Consider the following 19,352-nt stretch of genomic DNA (forward strand, 5'->3'; position numbering starts at 1 on the left):
AGTCATGCAAATTGATTTTTAATATCTCATTCTTTTACTTTGTGGTCATCTCTAAAATTCTAGCTCCGTCCTTGATTTAATATATCTATAATACTCTATAATTAATATATTGGTGTTAATAATTTTTCTTTTGGTAATAAATGCGTTTGAAACGTTTTTTCGTTAGTATATTACATATAACATATGTAACTATTCGTGGTGTGATTTTCGTCAAATAAAATACTCCAGAACCAAATTCAAATGACTGTGTCTTTAGACTTTATACATACTCAATTTGTATTATCTGGTACCAAATTTTGTATGTTATGTTGATCCTTCTCAGAATGCACAAATAAACCAAAATATTAAATTATGAGATATTAGAGGCTGATTGGATTGATAGAGTGGCACATCATTCACAGACACAAACCCCACCCCCACTCGATTACCTAATTTTGCCCGTAAAGATACATATAATTGTGAGTTGTGTGGGCCATTGTACACCTCCAAAACCCTAGTTCTATTGTGCTTAATGAAGTGGTATATGAACCAACCATGGTTAGATACTTAGATGAAGTCCAACTTATAAAGTACAAAGAATGAGGACAGCCAAAAACTAAAGTAGATGAATAAAGAAGTATACACACTTTTTTTTTTTTAATGAAGTAGAGTGAGAAAGAAACTAAGAGGGTTGGTAGTGAAACCCTCATCATATACCAACTTCTGGCTACTTGTCTATTGTTGTTATTGATTAGCACTCTTACTTCATATCTACCTGCTCCCTACCTCCCTAAGATTAGTAAAATAGGTGGGTCAACCACAATTTTGTATTTCAGGATAATGTTAATCTACAATTATATTTTATAATTTTAAGAAGATTAGTTAAAAAATTAGCCAAAATCACCGAAAATAAGGATGTTCTTGTTAAAAAGAATTTGTATCGTTTTTCAGGTTTCAGCTCTTTATGTAAAATATGTACGGATTTGTACATATTAACATCTGCACATAATTTACAGAGTTCCGAATGTTAGCATATGTTGATACAGAGTTTTCATGGTTTGCACAAAGAGTCCAAGCCTAAAAAAATATCGGACTAAACTAGTCGAGCTAGGTCGGTTAACATCAAACCCAGACATTTTTGTTCATAATGATTAAGAAATTTATCAGTTCATCTTGACAAGTTCAATCTGCAAAAGCTTCCATTGATGGTCTCAAAATGAGAAGCAAGTTAACATAAGATTGATGAGTTTCAATTTAGTAAGTTAAACTGATCAAAACCTCTTCTACTGGATTTTTGAAGAGCTTTGCTGCTTTTTGGTTACTACTTAACCCCACCGACAAACAAAAAGAAGCTGCAAAACTTATAAACATGGTCTTCTCATGATTATGGAATGTCGAATCTTTTGTTGCTTCTTCTTCCAAAACTGTGGGGAGCTTCCCTGTTTGATTATCTGGTTCTAACATTAGCCGACGACACCAAAAAATGGTTATACCAAGACTATACAGTACTATGTTTTCTTCTTTGGCTGCTTTGCTTGGGTCGTTTTTGGCTTCTTTGATGTCTCAACCTTCATAATTGGCCCTTTACCCTTGGTCGCCTTCTTGACTTTCTTCTCTTCTCCTTCTCCATCTTCATATCTATTATCATCACTATCACTGCTGTTGGATTTTCTTTTTGGATTAGGCTTTTTAGCTTCCGCTCTTGGTTTTTTCTGGGTTGTCTTTGATTTTGTTTTTCTGTCTTCAACATCCTCTTCCTCGTCATCTTCGTTGAGAGACTGTTCTTTTGGTTCAGTTGACAGAGCCTTCTTCGCTTGTGCTCCAGTAAGCTTTTGTAATTCCGGTACATATGCAGTCGTCTGAGTCAAGAAACGGAAGCTCAATAGATTAGCACTTCAAATAAGAGCAAGCAAAAGTGCTCAACAACATTCAACATCCAGAAAGACATACCCTGCCACCAGCAGTTATGAATTCAATTTTCTTTCCTGCAAGTAGATTAAAAATATCCAAATTTGGAATTATAGGTAATCGGACACATTTAGAAATCAGACAGCTAAATTCGAATAGATTAATTGACATTGACATGCAAGTATTCATAACTCAGATATTCCACTAGATGTGAAAAATGTTTCAGCCCACTGACAGATAACTTCAATTAACGATGCATCCATATCCTGAACAGAAAGTGAATCGACAAATTGTACTTCGTAAATGCTGACTTAGAGTTTGACTTGCAGATATGAGAATTTTCCTTTAGAACATATACAATGTTCGTTCCAGATCGAATCAAAATGAATTTGAATTTACAATAAGAAAGAGTACCACATCATTAAGTTGAAGTCTAAGTATCAGTTTTGAAGTAGATTTACGCAAACAGAAATAAGTTCGGACTGCGATGCAATTATAAATTCCACAAGTGCTGAATAACAAGTTCCCAAGGGCATAGTAGTAGTTAAAATTAAATATATAAAATATATATCAGGCAATGACTGATATACTGAAGTCAAGAGCCAAACCATCAACAAATGCCTTGCCGGCTTTCTTTTCGCGAGAGTGGAAAATCCAATTATTAGGATACTGACTACTATCCGCTCCCACTTCAACTGCCCTTTCAATAACCTGTACAAAATTGGTTTATTTATCAAATTAGTGCTTAGAAATATCTTACCGTTCACTTTTCCAGGCTTTTTTCCCCAACGAAAATGAAACATCCATTCAGTTGGAAATTTGTTAGAGTCTGCATCAACTTCAACCGCATAATTTACAACCTACAAGTATATACTCTATATTTGCCATAAAGATCAAGTGGAAATGGGATGTTCCCTAAATAAATTTGACTTCGCCATCTAAGAAACAACAAATAAGAGCACAGGCACTAATTTACCTCTTTGATGCACTTGAGCAAAGATTCACAGTTTTCCTTGGACAATGTACCAGCAACTTGCAGGGGGTGAATTCTTTCCTGTAAAATTATGAAAATAAAGTTTATACCCGAAAGTCATTTACTTGACTAGCGGCTTGGTGGTGTAAGATCTTGTCTGGACTCTGGAGTACATGCTTTAAGTTAGTCGGAAAACAAGTACTTCTTACCCCAAATATTTTCAGGCTTTTGGAATTAATACGAGAAAACTTTTTATCCAGTAGCTACAAAAACTGGTATCTCAACTTGCTCTAGACTAGTATGACTGACTAAAGCATTCTGTACTGATTCGACACAAAAAGGTAAACCAGTGAATTCAACGAGATAATTTTTTTAATGAACAAAATACACAAGAAAGTTCTTAACGGTGGTGCATGCATTCAAAGTGGACACGTAAAGTGCGCCCTATACCCACACTTTTATATCTTGCTATCAGATTCGGGTGTTTCAAGAGAAAATTATTTTGAAAAGAAGAAAATTGTTTGGATGAGTAATGAGTCTGTACGAGACATGAACTCTGGATTCATGTGTAAGGACTAAGGGGAAAATCCATATATGAAAAACCAAACTAAAAAGCTACTGATAAAAGTACACTGAAATCATAGTTCGTAATGAAGGACATGATTTAGAGCAGAAGGGTGCACTGACTTGATAAAGCACTTCATCTGCTATCCAGTTGCCAATGCCTGCAACGAAACTCTGCATACCAAAGCAATTTAAGGGCCTCATATACATAAATATTTCAAGGAACTCTAAGTTATGAATAGAATAGGCAATATATGTTCTGTGTTGTTATTACTTATAAGGCTAAATATAGCTTTGCCAAGCACCCCTTGTATAATATATAGTATATAATTCCAAATACCCAGAACTATACAGTGATAAATGATAATATCCACAAATTCATGAATACAATATGATTAAGATGGACAAAATAAACAGTTCGTTTTAGAAATTCACGTCCTTCTCCACTATTGAACGAAAAAGGTAAATGAGGAATACTTCGAGGGTTCCTGAGTAACAAGAAAAAGAGTTCTTTCTTATCCTAGTTTCATGCCTTAAGCTTGTTGGAAGGATAGTTTAAAGAACTTCAGGGTTTTCTTCTTTCATGAAAGTCGCGCAAGTGCTTTAGCTAATTCCACATCCTGAACTTGTAGGACTCTACCAGTTCACATTTTCTGGGGGTCGATAAAGGAGGGGGTTACGCAAATGAGTTGATTTGTAAATGGATTCATATTCATAAATCTACTTTCAATGACTCTCTGCGACACTTCTAAAGATATTCTTACTGTGACACTTCGGGCAATACTTCGCTCAGAAGTTAAGTAGGCATTTCGCACGTCGCCTTAGCAATATTCTGGATACCAGTTTCAGCTGTGGTTTTGTGGGGACAGACAGCCATGCTTTCGCTACACTTTGGGCTCTAATGTCGCAAGCACAGTCGATGAATTTTATGAGTGCTTTCAACCGACATTATCTTTAAAAACTTCTGTTTTTTTTCATGAAAGCATCGCCAGAAATAGCTTCACAAAAAGTACATGTTAAAAGACTTGGTGAATGTCATGCAAAAATGCCGTGGTGTTGCCATATGCCCATAACCATTGATAAATCAGCTCAACTGTGTACTCCTATCATTTATAACTCCTTATCACCAAACAGCCCTTGGAACATATTCTAAAATCAACAAGCGGGTCGGTGGTTTGTCCCTGACATTGAAGGGTATATCTAAGTGTTCGAAAAAATTGCTCTTATTGATTGAGCATAACTTTTCCATGGCTATTGGAATTACTACTGAAAAGATTAATCCAGAGACAAAAGGTTTGAGTTGATGTACTCACTTCTTTTCTTTCGACATGTTCGAACCACAACCATTCACCTTCGATTGATATTACTCATTTTCACATGGATTAGAAAACAACATTTTCACATGGATTAGAAAACAACATTTTGTACATTTAGTTGAAATAGGCCAAGATCTCGAAAAGGTGCATACATAAAAAAAGAAGCTTTTATCGAGTAACGTAAATCAACTACTACGTCTAAAGAAGCTCAATGTAATAGATACTAATCAAGTGCACATTATATGTGATCTTTAATAGATTCTGAAAGTATTTCAAACCTGATCAAGCAATAGAGCCTTAATTGCAATCTTCTTTTTTCCTAATGATCGAACAAACTCATCTAGTGTCATAGGCTCCAGTAGTGCATCTGGACCAAGCTCAGATATGGGGGGCTTAGATGATGGCTGCAGCAAGTCACCAACAAAATTACCAAGGAACCTACCAATGTTTTGAAACACAAAAATAAACAACAAAGATTAGATTGACCTTACATTTTCGAGCAAGCGTACTTTGGCGAATCGTCTCTTGTCGGTAAACGAGAACTCTAAACCATCATCTAGCTGCATTAACATAAAGTGGCATTTTCTTAGGAACAAGTCAACAAACAATACGGCGTCAGTGCGGCAGTGCCTACGTGAATCATAACTCGTTACCAATATTCACAGAGTGTGTAAGGCAGCTTACTCTCTCCAATGTTTTCTCTCTCAGATGGAAATTAACGAGATGAAAAAAGAAAATTATTCTTACTTCTATGAGTAACTTGGAATATTTGGAAGGCCATTCATCAGTATCACTGACTGCAGATCTGTAAGCACCAATCATGCATTTAAAGAAAATAAGTTCTTCGCACAAAAAAATAAATATGGAAGGAAAAAACAATTATAGAAGCAAAAGACAATTTATGTTATAAATTCACTTAATATTTTATTAACATTTTCATGTTTTTGAAGATCCCTCTAGCTTTAAAGAAAAGTAATCGATCCCAACTATCAGTGAAGATGTCCATGTGGTTCAAAGATTTATAAAGCCTCTCTCCCTCCATTTATTAAAGCATATCCTATTCACCCAAACTAAACAAATTGAGGAAGAGACTTATAAAAGCAAAGCAATGACAAAAAGGCGGTCGTATAGTAGAATAGAATACAATTTTTCTCAAATTCCGATTTTATACTATTCCAAGAAAATCTAGTTTCATCTACGAAAATTTAGCTCTTAAGACTCTTGACCAGTGAGGAACTTTAATTAACTCTAATATATCTTTAAATCAACTAGAAATCCTAACTTTCGTAGTGCAATTATAAACTAGGTAAAAAAAATTCCCACAGATTTAGCATTTTTTGAAAATTCCGACCAATCTTCTATCTACCTATTTCATACACCGCACTGAGACATTATCCTCACACCTGCCAATACGGCCTTACATATGTTAATCACACTTCGCTCATCTCCTTACAGGTCCCACGGGATGGCTTAAACCTAGGGTCCCGTTAATTGAGGAAATGTGATCTGTAAGTTATTACATGCAGTTTTTCCAATTAGATCTATGGAACGGGACACAATTAAGGTAAGAAACCACATGCATAAGCAATAAATGCTCCCTCTCACGGCCACAAGGCGACAACAGAAATCCAATATGCGTGAAAAGATTATAAATAAATTCACAAGGACAAACACTTGTATAGCCGAATTTTCGTGTTTCTAACATTCTCGAACAAATAAGGACTTCCACATAGTCAATTTTGAAATGGAGTAGTATCCCCGGCCCCGAGTTGTAAACATTTACAGTGAAACTAATGGTATACAACATTGTATTTTGAGGAGAAAAAGAAACCCTAGAACAAAATAAAAGCATGAGATACCCACTTTTTATCAACACAACTGCAAAAAAAACTACTGGGATTTTGTGAAATTGTTACCCTTGGGTCCCTTGTGCTAAAATCTCAGTGAAATTAATATCAAAACATTGAAAGTTCGCAAATTTATAACATGAGAGCATAACTTGTTGAAGTCCTAAGTTACTGCCACAAGATAGTTCCTTTTTCCCATGGGATTTCTAACAAGAACACACTGAAATTAAATTAGTACATAGATTTTATCATGCATAACCATCTCTAGTACAAAAATGCAGAAAACCCACCAAATGAATCATCATAACTTTCTCTCACCTCTTATATTTAGTAACAGCAACTCCCTTAATGTATACAGCACCAGCCATTCCTGAAAACACCACAAAACAAAGCTTTCTTCACAGTTCAAACAATAACACCACTGAAATTTCAAAACCCTGAAAAGTTGAAAATATTAAAGGGTTTGAAGAAGTATATACCAAACTGGAAAGAAGGGAAAGGAGGAGAATCAAGTTCAATCCACATATTTTTCCCTTTCCTATGAGCAGCGATTATGGTTTTCCCTATGAGTGAGGATTGAAATTCTGATGGAGAGATACCGTCGATGACTTTTGAGTCATCGGCGACTATGGAACTTCTGATCTTCTTTCCGATGCAATGATCATGAATGGCTCTTCTTGCTGCTTCTACTTCCGGAAGCTCAGGCATGGTGGTGGTGATGAAATGACCAAGGTGATCTCTCTCTCTCTCTCTCTAACGAAGTCGAAACTCTCTCGCCAAGTCGAAATACTCTCCGGTTGAGTCAGTTTGGGTAAGATACGGATCCACTTTATGGAGGATACGGATCCAATTGGGTCGGACCCGAATGAGTCCAGTCTGTGCCCTTTGGGCTGTTCCTATAGGTATGACTAGGCCTGTAAACGGTAGCTTATCGGATCGGATATAGGCATATCGTATCCGATTCCGATAAGCTATCCGAATATCCGTATCCGATAATTATCCGACAGATATTATAAATCAATATCCGAGTACGATAATATTAACGAATATCCGATATCCGAAACTTTAACAAAATTTCAGATTTTTCTTTCACATTTTTAACCATTAGATCTAAATAATAAATATCAACCATACATTATATATATATATATGGTTATGAATAACATTTTTTTTTTTTTATATTACTTATCGGATACGGATATTTAATGAATCGAATATTAGTGTATCTGTATCCGATAAGCAGATATCCGATAAGGAATATCCGAATCCGTATCCGATATTTCGAATATTTTGTTAAAATACAGATGCGGATCGGATGTCGAATATTCGGATATCCATTGACCAAACCATTCTTCCAGCGAAGTGGTTTAATTTTAGCCTTCTTTGGCACCAAGACCCTTTCGAGATAGGGGCTGAGGCACAAGAGGATGTACGTATGACTCCTTCTCCTTGGCCCCTCGACACTAATGGGTCTCCACAATAATAAACCCTTGCATACTTATTATTTTTGTCAAAAAAAAAACTAATTTGATGAAATAACGATCTTGTAACTTTGTGAATTGGTTATCTTAACAAAAAAAATAAAATTTGTGAATTGGTTATCTTAACAAAAAATAATAATTTGTGAATTGGTTGCCTTGAATCTACAAGATAGTTTTATCCGCCATTGTTGTAAGTTTGTGATCTCTAACTCCAATCCAATTAGCAATGACGGGAAAGAACTTAAATACTACTCCACATTTTTAGTTACTATATCACAATTTTTCATGTGGGACTATTTTTACACACTCACTCACGTATGGTGTTCTTTGACCCTAACATTTATATACAAATGATGTTCTCCACAAAAACAAAAAAAAAGACCAAGAATTCAGTACTATATTGTATTAGCGTGTCCTACTGCTCCAAAGTGATAAAATACAAATATAATTACAAAAGTAACAAAATAAGTATCTTAAGTATAATTGTATTGATTTTGTTTTGTTTTCTAAAACTGCTACCTGTATTTATCTAATCTTGAAATTTATATTGGAGAGTACAAGACAGCAAGAAAATGAAATATATGTATATACTACTAAGAATGGATGTGTTCAACTCACAAGTTCTACATTTCTTCAAGGATGAAACCAGAAATACTGGTTCTACAACAGCAGGTTATAATGAACTTGGACCATGACCTACTTCCACTTTCTACTTATGACCGACTGACCTTCCTAATTCTTCATATAAACACTACTTCTGTTTAGCTTGAAATTCCCCATTCTCAAACTCTCTCCACCCACTTTTCTTCTTCAAAGTTCAAACCTCTCTTCCTCTCTCTCATGTCCAAAATGCATCAAGGAAAAGTTGTCTACTTCTTAGCAACAACAGTACTGATCATCACAGTGCTCCTGGTTGTTGAAGTAGAATCTCAAGCAACATCCAAACTACCCACAGTTTCATCACCTCCACAACCAACACCACCATCGCCTCGTCTGGAATTTTCTTCATATACTCCCTCTGGTAATGGTGGTGATCAAACTCCTCCAAATTCTATCTCGCCGCCACCCAACAGCAACGACAATAGTCGAGATCAAGCACCCACTAGTAAATCAATGAACACCACATACAAAATTGTTGGCAGTTTACTTGGCGCCTTGGTGATATTATCGTTACTGCTATTATTATCACTATTATGTATTCGTGGTTGTGTCTATCAAAGATTCCAGAGTGAAACCAAAGATGTTGTTTGTGCTTGTAGGATCAAGTGTTAGTTTGATGGTATTTTTAGTAGTCTTACCAGGAAATGGTTCATAGCCATACTAGTTAAAGTTATAGTCTTAATAGATTTGTTCTCCCTCACCAATACTACTCTCCTAGCTATGAACAGTCTGACCCTGTTGTTATTAACCACGATAAGCTTTTTATGCTCAGTGGTTCTCTCATTTTCAACCTATCAATCGTGTAGTATAAATTTGATATACTATTTGGTTCATGTCAAGATATAACCAAAAACTGCAGCTACTAAACGAGTTCATAGAATTCAAGTTGGATAAAACAAAGGGCAAGAAAGAAAATTAAAACAAAGAACGAAGTCTTAAAACAAAGAACGAAGTCTTAAAACAAAGAGAATGTTTAGATAGTTTCCTGGGTTCGACAACAATATCTGAAGGTATACTTTATGTGATATAAGTGCATGTAGTGAGAGAAGAGTTCTTACTTAGGGAAGGCGGTTTCAATATGTGGATGATATAAAGAAAGAAAAATTGGATTCTGAACTCTTTTTCTAGGGCTTCAAAACACCTAGTTTTTCAAGCGCTACACGAATGTCGCTGCTGCTGAAACCTTCATCAGTTTGAACAATGTTTGGACTGTCAAATGGCACGACGTCTTCAAGTGGATAAGTCCTGTTACTGTGAATTTGGGTTCGAGCACTTAAACAAACTCCCTTCAATATTACAGTCTTGTGACTCCCACCGAGCAATCCTTCATAATCTGTGTCGCCACATTCTCCAGCCAATACTACCATACTTGACAATTCTGTGCCCCATCTGATGTATAAGTACCTGAAAATAACAATTTATCTCTTTAAATACTTATACATATGTAGCAACGTTTGGGTTTCAAGAAAAAATTACAAAATCTTAAACCCTTTCTCATCTTTCCTTGATATCACACACACACACACACACACACACACACACACACACACACACACACACATATTTGTAGTATTAAGAATTTTGTCATATATTGGAAAACAGGATTGAAGACTAATTATATGCTATTGACCTTATTAGATGATCCAAGCCATCTAAGCTACATAAGTTTCATCAGATCTTTCGCTGAAGATTTTATGAGAATTCAAAAGCGATGGAGTTAAAGACTATGGTGGAACAAATAAACAGTTTAGGAAATGAAGCTCTAACATGTTTGAGAAATCTAGGCACAATGAAGTTTGAGGTAACCCGGCAAATTCTCTCCAAGACGATACTTATTACCCGTCTCTATGAGAATGAACTAAATAACAACCATGTCTCTCAACAATCACCATAAAAAAATTAATCGTACTTAATTTGAGTTGCTATTATACTGCAAGGTGAGGGTTGTGACGGACACAACATGACAAAAACCGCGCAAAGGTCACGTCTGACACCAAAGTATCTAGATGATTTGTAGCCTACATGTGCTTGTTAATTTTGAATAATACGGTTTCCAGTACCCAGTTATAACACGATGTAGCTTGTAAAGTTAAAAAAACTTTCTTTTTTCTTGACAAAAAGAAACAAAAATGAATTATACTCCATTACAACGGAGATAATGTGTAGCCTATAGGTCGTGTAATTTGTAAATATAAAATATGCACAAGGATTGGCATATATATAACACAAATAACAGACATACCTGAGGGCTTGGGCTCGAGATGCCAGTACTGGTACGACATGGAGCTTGGCACCATTATGGCAGTATACAACATTACAACGGAGAGCTTGGATCCTCATCAACTTGCGGAGCTCCTTAATGGGTGGAATCTGTGAAGGAAAACATTCATTTGAAAGAATGTCCAAATAACGATAAAATGGAAATGTCATTACCACTCTAATGAAAAACAGACCATTATAACAGTTCTAGTCACAGAACATAAAAGAACCCATACAAATTAAGATTTTCTTTTAAATGTAAAATTTGATTTACCGATGATGGGTTTTCCACTTTAAATGCATAGCAATGACCGGTTGATCTCTTCTCATCTTCAGATACGATTGTTGTTTCATTTTCTCCTTTCTTTTCATTAATAGAAGCTGCCCAACGAACTAAAGTCTTCCGCAGTCCCTCTCCACCCCAACGGTAATCAATATGTGAATGGTAATCTGAATCAAATTCGAAAGGGAACCCGGATATATTTTCTGCAATTAAGGATGGATAATACAGATCACCCCCACTGTTGCAGATAAAAGCATCAAAATCGGTCGGATTTAGTCCTCCAGTTACCAAGAGAGACTGTATCTCAGATATGGTCAATGCTGTTGACAAGATAAATCCTATTGAACCAGAAGTTCTCTCCTTCCTTGTAGCTTCAAAAGCATTTTGAATAGTTTGAAGGATATCCGAGACAGTATCATAGTCCACAGCAATTACAAACACATATTTCCTCCTTCTCAATGGAGGGACCTTACTGTTGCTATTATGATCTGCTTTCTCACTGGAATTCTTATTAGCATCTCTAATACCCTTTGACCAAGCAAAAACAGCATTCTCTAGCTTCGCACTGTTGTTATATGCAGATTTTTCTTCAGAATCTAAGCCTTTATCAAGATATCCACCCTCTTCTGTTTTCTCTCCATCCAGTGAAAGCCTCAAATTCAAGGATATATCGTGTATATCTCTCAAAGAATCACCAGGTGAATCCGATTCTGACTTATCATATGAATCATCACTCTTTTGCCATTGAGGTTGCCTTGGTTTGCAACTTGTTATGCGAGATAAATATGTCTTACAATGCTCTGGCCATGAAAAAAGGTGAATATTTTTCAATCCATTCTGACGACATCTAGTCCAAAGCTGCTTGTCAGCCACAAGCTTCAATAGAGCGTCAGCAATAGATTTCTGATCATGGGGATCAATAAGGAGACCATTATCAAGAACCTGCAACAAAAAGAATTGGTATCGAAAGCTAAGCACAACTTTAGTTTAAAGCAGACACAATCGAGAATAGGTTTCTCAGAAATTGAAATAACAAGGTGGAATCATTAGGTTGACTTACTCGAAGTATATCAACAGGACCTCCATTCTTTGTAGCGACCATAGGCAAACCATAAGCTGCAGCCTGTTTGTTATGATGGAAAATCTACGTCATGTCGATTTCTTTAATAGGTTAAGTTGTATAACATTGAGATTTTAAGGGTAATAAAGCACCTCTATTAAAGTTAGCCCAAATGGTTCGATGAAAGCTGGATTGATGAAGACTCCCTGCAAACACGTAGATTAGCCTTAAAACTTGAAAAGTGCATATAGTAGTTCAACATATATCTTACACTCATAAAATGGAAGGGAGAGGACTTAACAAGCAAAGTAAATTATCACTTGAGTACTTGACAGTAGTCAAGTTGTATGATTAATAGCTAGGCTAACACAACCCACATGTCTCAGTAACACAAAACCCATTTCAGGGGATTCAGGATAAATTTTCTTAGAAAGAGTCTAAAGTTTAGAATCTTTCTCATTTTCTTATTCCTTCATTTTATTAGGATTTTAGGTCTAACAAAATGTAATTGTGAGTATATAATTCTATGCAGTAGGTTAGCAGACATGAAATTGAAATGAATGCTGGAGTCTCCTTTCTAATACAATCAAAAGTACGACATTCTAGAAGACCCACTATAGACTTCACTAGTAACTAAGCCCATTCCGCAACAATAAACCCCATGTCGAGTAGAAGGACTTGTTACAGACTGGTGATTTCAGTGTCAAGCTCCCAGGTCAATACTTCTAGGACTGTATGAATAACTTCAATTTCGTGAGCTCTTACCTTATGAGAGCCCCAAAGTATACACACTGGCATTAATTATGAATGTGAACAGTGAACATATACACAAGCATTGGATGAGTAAAAAGTACTTGCAGGAAAAAGCAAATGTCAGAATAGCAACCAAACAATAATTAATGCATGTTACTTGACTAAATATCTGCTCAGATCTTATCATTATCTGATAAGCTAACCATAAGTACCTTAGTCTTTGCTGCAAGTCGATAAATATCAGGAACATCAGATTGCTTATGATGTTTTGGATATGCAACTTGACCGTACAAATCATATTTGTCTATTAGCTTAAGAATGGAGATAAGAAGAGATGAATTCGTGCTTGACATTTCATCAATGTTGTCTCGATTGCCCATTATTAATGTCTGCAACAACAGAAGATATAAGAATACTTTCCTGTAAAATATAAACTTGTGAAGAAAAGGTTTTCCATTTCTAACTGTCTTACAAGGTTAGCGAGCTCCCTTAATTGGCGGCATTCTCCAAATGCTTTGACCAAAGTTGTTATGTTCTTTTTAGGGTCTGGCCTAGCTAGGGCAAGGATCATTGGCTTGCGAGGATTTGTAAAGAAACGCATTATCTGCCAAATACAATAATGAGTTAGAAACAAATGATAACACACCAGGAAGTCCGACCTTAAAGTTTCTGGTGTAGATTACAAGCTCAAGTAGGTCTAATGAGTTCAAACTGACAGAACACCATCGATGATCAGAAAAAATGAGTCCAGAGAAATAGTACAACCTCGGACCAAATAGGTGGATCTGGAGTTGCAGCTGGGTTATCTTCATTGCCTTCTAACTCTCCATCCACATCATCGTGTGGAACAATATGATGAAACTCCATTCCAGGTGGAATAACCTGCAGTTTTAAAGAAAACCAACTCATTTTGTTGAATGTACTAACCTCCCATACCAAGCACACACGACTTAAACTAAGGACTGTGCTTAATAGACAAATTACAACCCAATATTTTGCACTTACAAGCATGCGAGGCATGAATCGACCGTGACAGTTGACATTGCGCTTGATTCTTGCTCGCAGTTTGCGCTCAAGTATAACATCAAAGCCATCATATAAGCTCCATTGCTGCTCTATTTCTTGCCTGGTGCTAGTTATAATTATTTCAGAGACATCAATACATCTTTCTTCAGCCTCGATTCTACGCATTATTTTGTATGTCGAATATATTTCTTCCCTTGATTGCCGTCCTTGTTTCATAAGTTGTTCCAGCTTATCGCGACCAAGAGAGTGGCCTGTGAAAAGCATCGGTACATTTAAAGCACCGGATAGAAGGGCAGCAGAGTTACCTGCATCTGCATAATGCCCGTGAATGGCAGTGGGCCAAACTGGTTCACCACCGTTAATCTGTTCTCCTAAAACTCTGGACATCTGTACTATATGGTTAAGTGCGCCATCAACGAATTCTGGAATGTGTGGCCACATGAGTTCCTTCTGGATATACTTATCTCTAGGCCCAAATGGTATACGAACAATATATGCACCGCTACTCTCTCCCATCTCATCCACGAAATCTTCAGAACCTCCTGGAGAAAGCATCTCTGTTGGTTCACCATAGCTCCAATCTACATCTGGTGCTGATACTTGTCTAGTCAGCAGATCAACCCGATAAACTCCTGGCATTGTGCCTAAAGCCCTCGCAAGTTCCACAACATATTTAACCTAATATAATAAAACACATTCAGGTTCTTTGGCGTGAATGCAAGGAGTGAACAGAACTTCCGAAAAGAGGTTCAGAGAAAACTAAACCTAGATTTGCGGAAGCGCATAATAGTTACCTGACCACCGGTATCAGAATCACGACCAAGCTCCATATTCTCACCACGTATGAGACCATGAAGACTGCACAAAACAACAAGTATGTCATTGGTTAGTAGGGTTCATAGAACAGGACACAAAGGCTCAGTCTAGCAATCATTAAGCTGGCATCTAAAGTCTAAACTAATGAACTGATATCTTGAAATATATCCAGAAGGCCATTATATACACTTCCACCTAAAAAAATTGAGAAGATAGATTTAAACTTCAGTTCATGCCTTATCAGCACAATGTATAACTTTTTCTCCTCCTGTTGACTAGCCCAGGCATCCATCACATCAACAGAACTGATTCGAGGCAATCTTCCTCTTGTGCTTTCACCATGAGCCGACATATCACTAACATGATCTCCTTTTTCTCCTTCAGATAAGTCTTCAGACATATCAGCAGTTGCCTCTCTGCGGCCTCTATCACGTTCAAGACGTTTTTTAGCCAAACGTTGGGCTTCCTCACCCTCAATCTGCATCAAGAAACAAAAGTTTAACTTTAAGAAGTCATGAAGTTTGTGGAATTACAACCAGAAATGAAACTCCCCTGTTTTATACGACAGTCTTATGGTCACACAATTTGAACATCTCAAATAGTTAGAACATATACAGAAATCGGCAAAAACTACTTCCACAACCTCATTATACTATGTTCACACAAATCACAACTATATATCTGCAAGTTATTCATTTAGGGCATGTTCGCTATTGAAGAATCCGTAAATAAATATTTTTCAATGTATGTAAAAGTCACAAGGAATTACTCATTCATTCAGAGTAAGCATCTTATATACAACTGACACTGTCATACTCTGATATTCAGTAAGCAATTTAATTAAAGAGTGTTTTAAATAAATGTTTATCTTTCGGTTCAATATTTGAGTACTTCCTCAATCTACTGTTTTAGGCATATTTATTACCCATTAGATCTTCAACGAGTCCTCAGTATGTGGCCGATGGGTATTTATATGATGATCCTGCTCTATATAGAGTTGATTGCATGGATATAATTTTATTGCCAGCCTCAAAATGTTAGCATAAGGAAAGATAAGAATGATGATTCACAGATAATAGATCGACGATCTGATTAATGGCTCGTCAAATTAAATCAATTCACCAAAGCAACTAAGATGGATGCCCCATCTTTTATTTTTCCTTCATTTGCGCTACTACAACCAACACGAAACCGAAATTCTTTAATCTCTTTATTTATTTGTAAGTCATTTTCAATTTCTTACTATTAAACGATTTCTTTTTCTTTTTTTCTTTTTGAAGAAGCTATTACTATAAAATGATCAACACGAAGCAAACTCAATTAAACAAACCAGATAAAATCAATACCAAGCAAACTAATAATCTTCACCAATAAACACACATGAAAAACAAAATGTAAGAAAATCAAAATGGGTTTTTCGATCACAAACTTCAACTTCAAATCTTCAATTAATTATAAAACCCAAACAAAAAAGAAAAACAAAAGGTAAGAGAATCGAAATTTGATTCCCGAGATTACAAACTTCAACTTCAATCAGTAAAACTTCACTCAAACATTTCTATCAAGAAAGAAAGATTTATACAGAAAAAAAAAAAAAACTATCAAAATCAAAATCAAAACAAACCTGTTTCTTCTTACGAGCCAAATTCCAAATTCTCCAACACATATTCTCCAATCTCGTATTCCTTTCTTGCGGACTTCTCGTAGCTGCCGCCTAAAAACAGTACCAAAATTGAAGATCAATATTCGATTTCTTTTTTCACCGATTCCTAATTAAACAGTTCAGATCCAACTAAAAAACACATAATCACAACTTAAAATGACAAAATAAATCAAAATTGAGAACGAAAGATAGTTAAAATTGATGTTTTAATTACCCGAACCCAAGAGCGATGAAGATCGGTTTCATCAAAACCAGTAATCACTTCTTCAACAAAATAAGTAGTAGGACTAAATCTTCCTCTTTCTCTAAGCAATAAAGATGATTTTGAGTCTGATTTTTTTGTTCCATCAATTGGAGGACCTCCAACATCAAGAATCGCTTCTAGGTAACTGTTAATCCAGTCGTTTCCCGCCATTGGAAACAACTTCTCGTCACTCCACACTTCTTTGGAGCTTCGATAGGTACAGATTTTTCAGAGATGAATCTAGAGAGAGAGAGAGAGAGAGAGATATTAGTGAGTGGGGGAGGCGAAAATGGTTGGTTCTCTGCGCTTATATATAGAAGACGGAGGAGTTCTTTTCGCGTAAAGGTCTTGGATTTTTTTATGAGTCCAAGTGGTAAAAGAGAGTTTACTACTTTCTCTCACTATGTCTATGACAAAATGTGGTGACTACACTATTCTACAAAAATAATAGAGGAGCTCCATTAAAATGTGGATCGAAAATTTATCAAAGTCAAAGTTCGAAACGTTACGCGATCGAACAAGTGAGGAAAGTGAAGCACATGCAGTTCTAAATGGAATTCTATGGGCAGTGGACCACCAGTACATGCAGATCGTCATTGAAAGTAATAATCTCAGCATCATCCAGCACTTGCAGAATCTGAGGCATTCTATCTAATGGCAATCGATGAATCACATACAAAAAACTAAGAAGTTATTACCATAGTTTCATAATATCCGATTTGCTTACGTTGCGAGAGAACAGAATTCCCCAGCCGATAAACTACCGAAATTGGTCCAGACGTACTAATAAAAATCAATTTTGGAAATACTTTCCCAATATAATATCTACTATGTATTGTTATAAGACTGTCGTGACTTAATACAATTATCTTTGGATCGAAATTCAACTAAATTTGGAAGTAGATCATCCTATTTCATTTAAACCCTCGCGATAGAAAATATAGAGGGAATTTCGGTCGAACATCTTGCATTTCAGATTGATTTTGTCCCAAGTTTTGAACTCTTTATCACTTTTTTGTTTTTTTGTATGTTAAGAATGTAATGTTTAATTTTTTTCATCCTGATTTTTATGATATTTTACGATCAAATCTTGTAATAATGTATCAGAGATATCCGTTGCATTGTAGAAACGAAGATTCCGTGCTATAACCATATATAGATTTTCCAAGTGGGTCTAAGTTTGGACTTTTGTTAAATTTTGGAATATTAAGTGATTTCGAGATTATTTAATTGTTCGTTTCCAACTGTTAGTATACGTAAGACATAGTTTAACAATCCCCCGGATTGACTCCCATATCTTAAGGATTGGAAGAGATGAGTGATGACCAACCGGAAACTTTAACTGTTTTTGTTTCAATTTGTAACGAACAATACAAATTCTATAAAATGTCGATAACGGGTGAAAGAAGATAGTAAATCAGACCATACCTAAATAAAAGATGATGAAAAAGTAATGATATTAATAATTTATGTCCAGAATGGAAATATTATCACTTTGGGGAATCCTAGCTAACTAACAAAAGAGTTGTTTTCCGGACAAGGTATCTCAAAATTGCAGTCAAAATCACAATTATATTTTTAACAAGTTTACATGGAGGAGAAGACAACAGAGGAATATTCTAGTATATCCTTAAAATTAATCATTAATCACTATTCCATATACTAAATAACACAATTAAATTTTGGTGAGTTATGAGATATGCATCCATTTCACCCCACTTTCCCTGTTCAAAATATAAAAAGATACTTATATCATTTTGATTTTGGAAATATTGTATTTTGTTATTTTTGTGACTATTTATTTCTCAAGGGTAGTGGCTTAAATTAGTTCAACAAAAAAAAAATTGTATTACTCACTCAAAGTCTTGATTAAATTATTACAGAATAATTATTTAATCTTATGTTATAAATAAGTTCAAAAAATAAACGCTGAAAGTACCCGACTACGCATTGTCATAGTAGTCAATAATTTTGTTCTTTCCACGCGTCCATCGTCAACTGAATAGACCATGGAAAAAGGTTTATGATTATTTTAAGAATCAATTATTCAATATTATTCCATCCAAATTATATATAACAGGTTGGTTTGGTGGAAGATTAGTTTTTGATATAATATTTAAGGATGTTACTATACGCAACTCCAATTTTACTAAAGACAACTGTTGGACAAAAATAACTAGATAAAACTAAGTTATATAGTGTCCTAAAGTGCTAACCAGCACCAAAAACAAAAATCAAATATAATCAAGTAAAAAAAATTATCAGACAAAAGTAACTAAATAAAACTACTCAAATATTGCCCTAAATTGCTAAACGGGTTATTTCCCATATAGCCCCCGACTTTGTGACCAACTTCCTGTCTGGCCCCTTATTTTAGCAATAATTTCCGTATGGCCCCTTTTTTCCGTTATCTTTAACTTTATGTTACTCTCTCTCTTCCATCTCATTTCCTCTCTCTGTCAAGTCACCTATCACGCCACATCATCATCTTCTCCGGCAGGGGTCGTCGGCCGACCAAAT

The 19,352-nt window shown here is 35.6% G+C and overlaps 2 protein-coding genes across 4 annotated transcripts; both read right to left on the minus strand.

Annotated features, from left to right (window-relative positions):
* Positions 1 to 1,152: 1,152 nt before the first annotated feature.
* On the minus strand, positions 1,153 to 7,391 carry MMH-1 (MUTM homolog-1). Of its 3 annotated transcripts, none has more exons than XR_015225036.1 (11): positions 7,067 to 7,391; positions 6,906 to 6,957; positions 5,488 to 5,545; positions 5,232 to 5,300; positions 5,019 to 5,144; positions 3,548 to 3,598; positions 2,864 to 2,941; positions 2,496 to 2,747; positions 1,930 to 1,964; positions 1,489 to 1,838; positions 1,153 to 1,379 (listed from the first exon to the last, which is right to left on the minus strand). XR_015225036.1 is itself a non-coding variant. In XM_086639785.1 (11 exons), coding segments are annotated over exons 1-11 (1,152 nt in total). In that variant the 5' UTR covers positions 7,296 to 7,391; the 3' UTR covers positions 1,153 to 1,378. The 3 variants fall into 3 exon arrangements, 2 of the variants coding, with proteins under 2 accessions (XP_086495911.1, XP_086495912.1); XM_086639785.1 differs by having other exon boundaries at positions 2,496 to 2,598; XM_086639786.1 differs by having other exon boundaries at positions 2,648 to 2,747.
* A 2,272-nt stretch (positions 7,392 to 9,663) lies between these two features.
* Positions 9,664 to 17,509, minus strand: LOC147537196 (putative sucrose-phosphate synthase 1). The gene is made up of 13 exons (XM_086643803.1): positions 16,803 to 17,509; positions 16,550 to 16,639; positions 15,162 to 15,403; positions 14,904 to 14,967; positions 14,089 to 14,787; positions 13,849 to 13,965; positions 13,556 to 13,687; positions 13,296 to 13,472; positions 12,483 to 12,536; positions 12,331 to 12,393; positions 11,262 to 12,212; positions 10,971 to 11,098; positions 9,664 to 10,132 (listed from the first exon to the last, which is right to left on the minus strand). Exons 1-13 carry the CDS (start codon positions 17,001 to 17,003, stop codon positions 9,853 to 9,855), a joined length of 3,198 nt encoding a protein of 1,065 aa, XP_086499929.1. The 5' UTR covers positions 17,004 to 17,509; the 3' UTR covers positions 9,664 to 9,852.
* Positions 17,510 to 19,352: the final 1,843 nt, after the last annotated feature.

This window comes from Eschscholzia californica, unplaced genomic scaffold (genome assembly GCF_041429995.1).
Source record: "Eschscholzia californica isolate CP2 unplaced genomic scaffold, dmEscCali1.0.p SCAF_5, whole genome shotgun sequence".
NCBI lineage: Eukaryota > Viridiplantae > Streptophyta > Magnoliopsida > Ranunculales > Papaveraceae > Eschscholzia > Eschscholzia californica.

Bases quoted from the DNA above. Each gene is read 5' to 3' on its own strand.
- MMH-1 (XM_086639785.1), bottom strand. From the start codon at position 7,295: ATGCCTGAGCTTCCGGAAGTAGAAGCAGCAAGAAGAGCCATTCATGAT. The intron at 5,301-5,487 runs GTAAGAATAATT...ATGTTAATGCAG, and splicing joins ATTCCAAGTTACTCATAGAA to CTAGATGATGGTTTAGAGTT. The intron at 5,145-5,231 runs GTAAGGTCAATC...GACTTGCTGCAG, and splicing joins AAGTACGCTTGCTCGAAAAT to CCATCATCTAAGCCCCCCAT.
- LOC147537196 (XM_086643803.1), bottom strand. From the start codon at position 17,003: ATGGCGGGAAACGACTGGATTAACAGTTACCTAGAAGCGATTCTTGAT. The intron at 16,640-16,802 runs GTAATTAAAACA...TACTGTTTTTAG, and splicing joins TTCATCGCTCTTGGGTTCGG to GCGGCAGCTACGAGAAGTCC. The intron at 13,966-14,088 runs GTAAGTGCAAAA...TTAAAACTGCAG, and splicing joins GATTCATGCCTCGCATGCTT to GTTATTCCACCTGGAATGGA.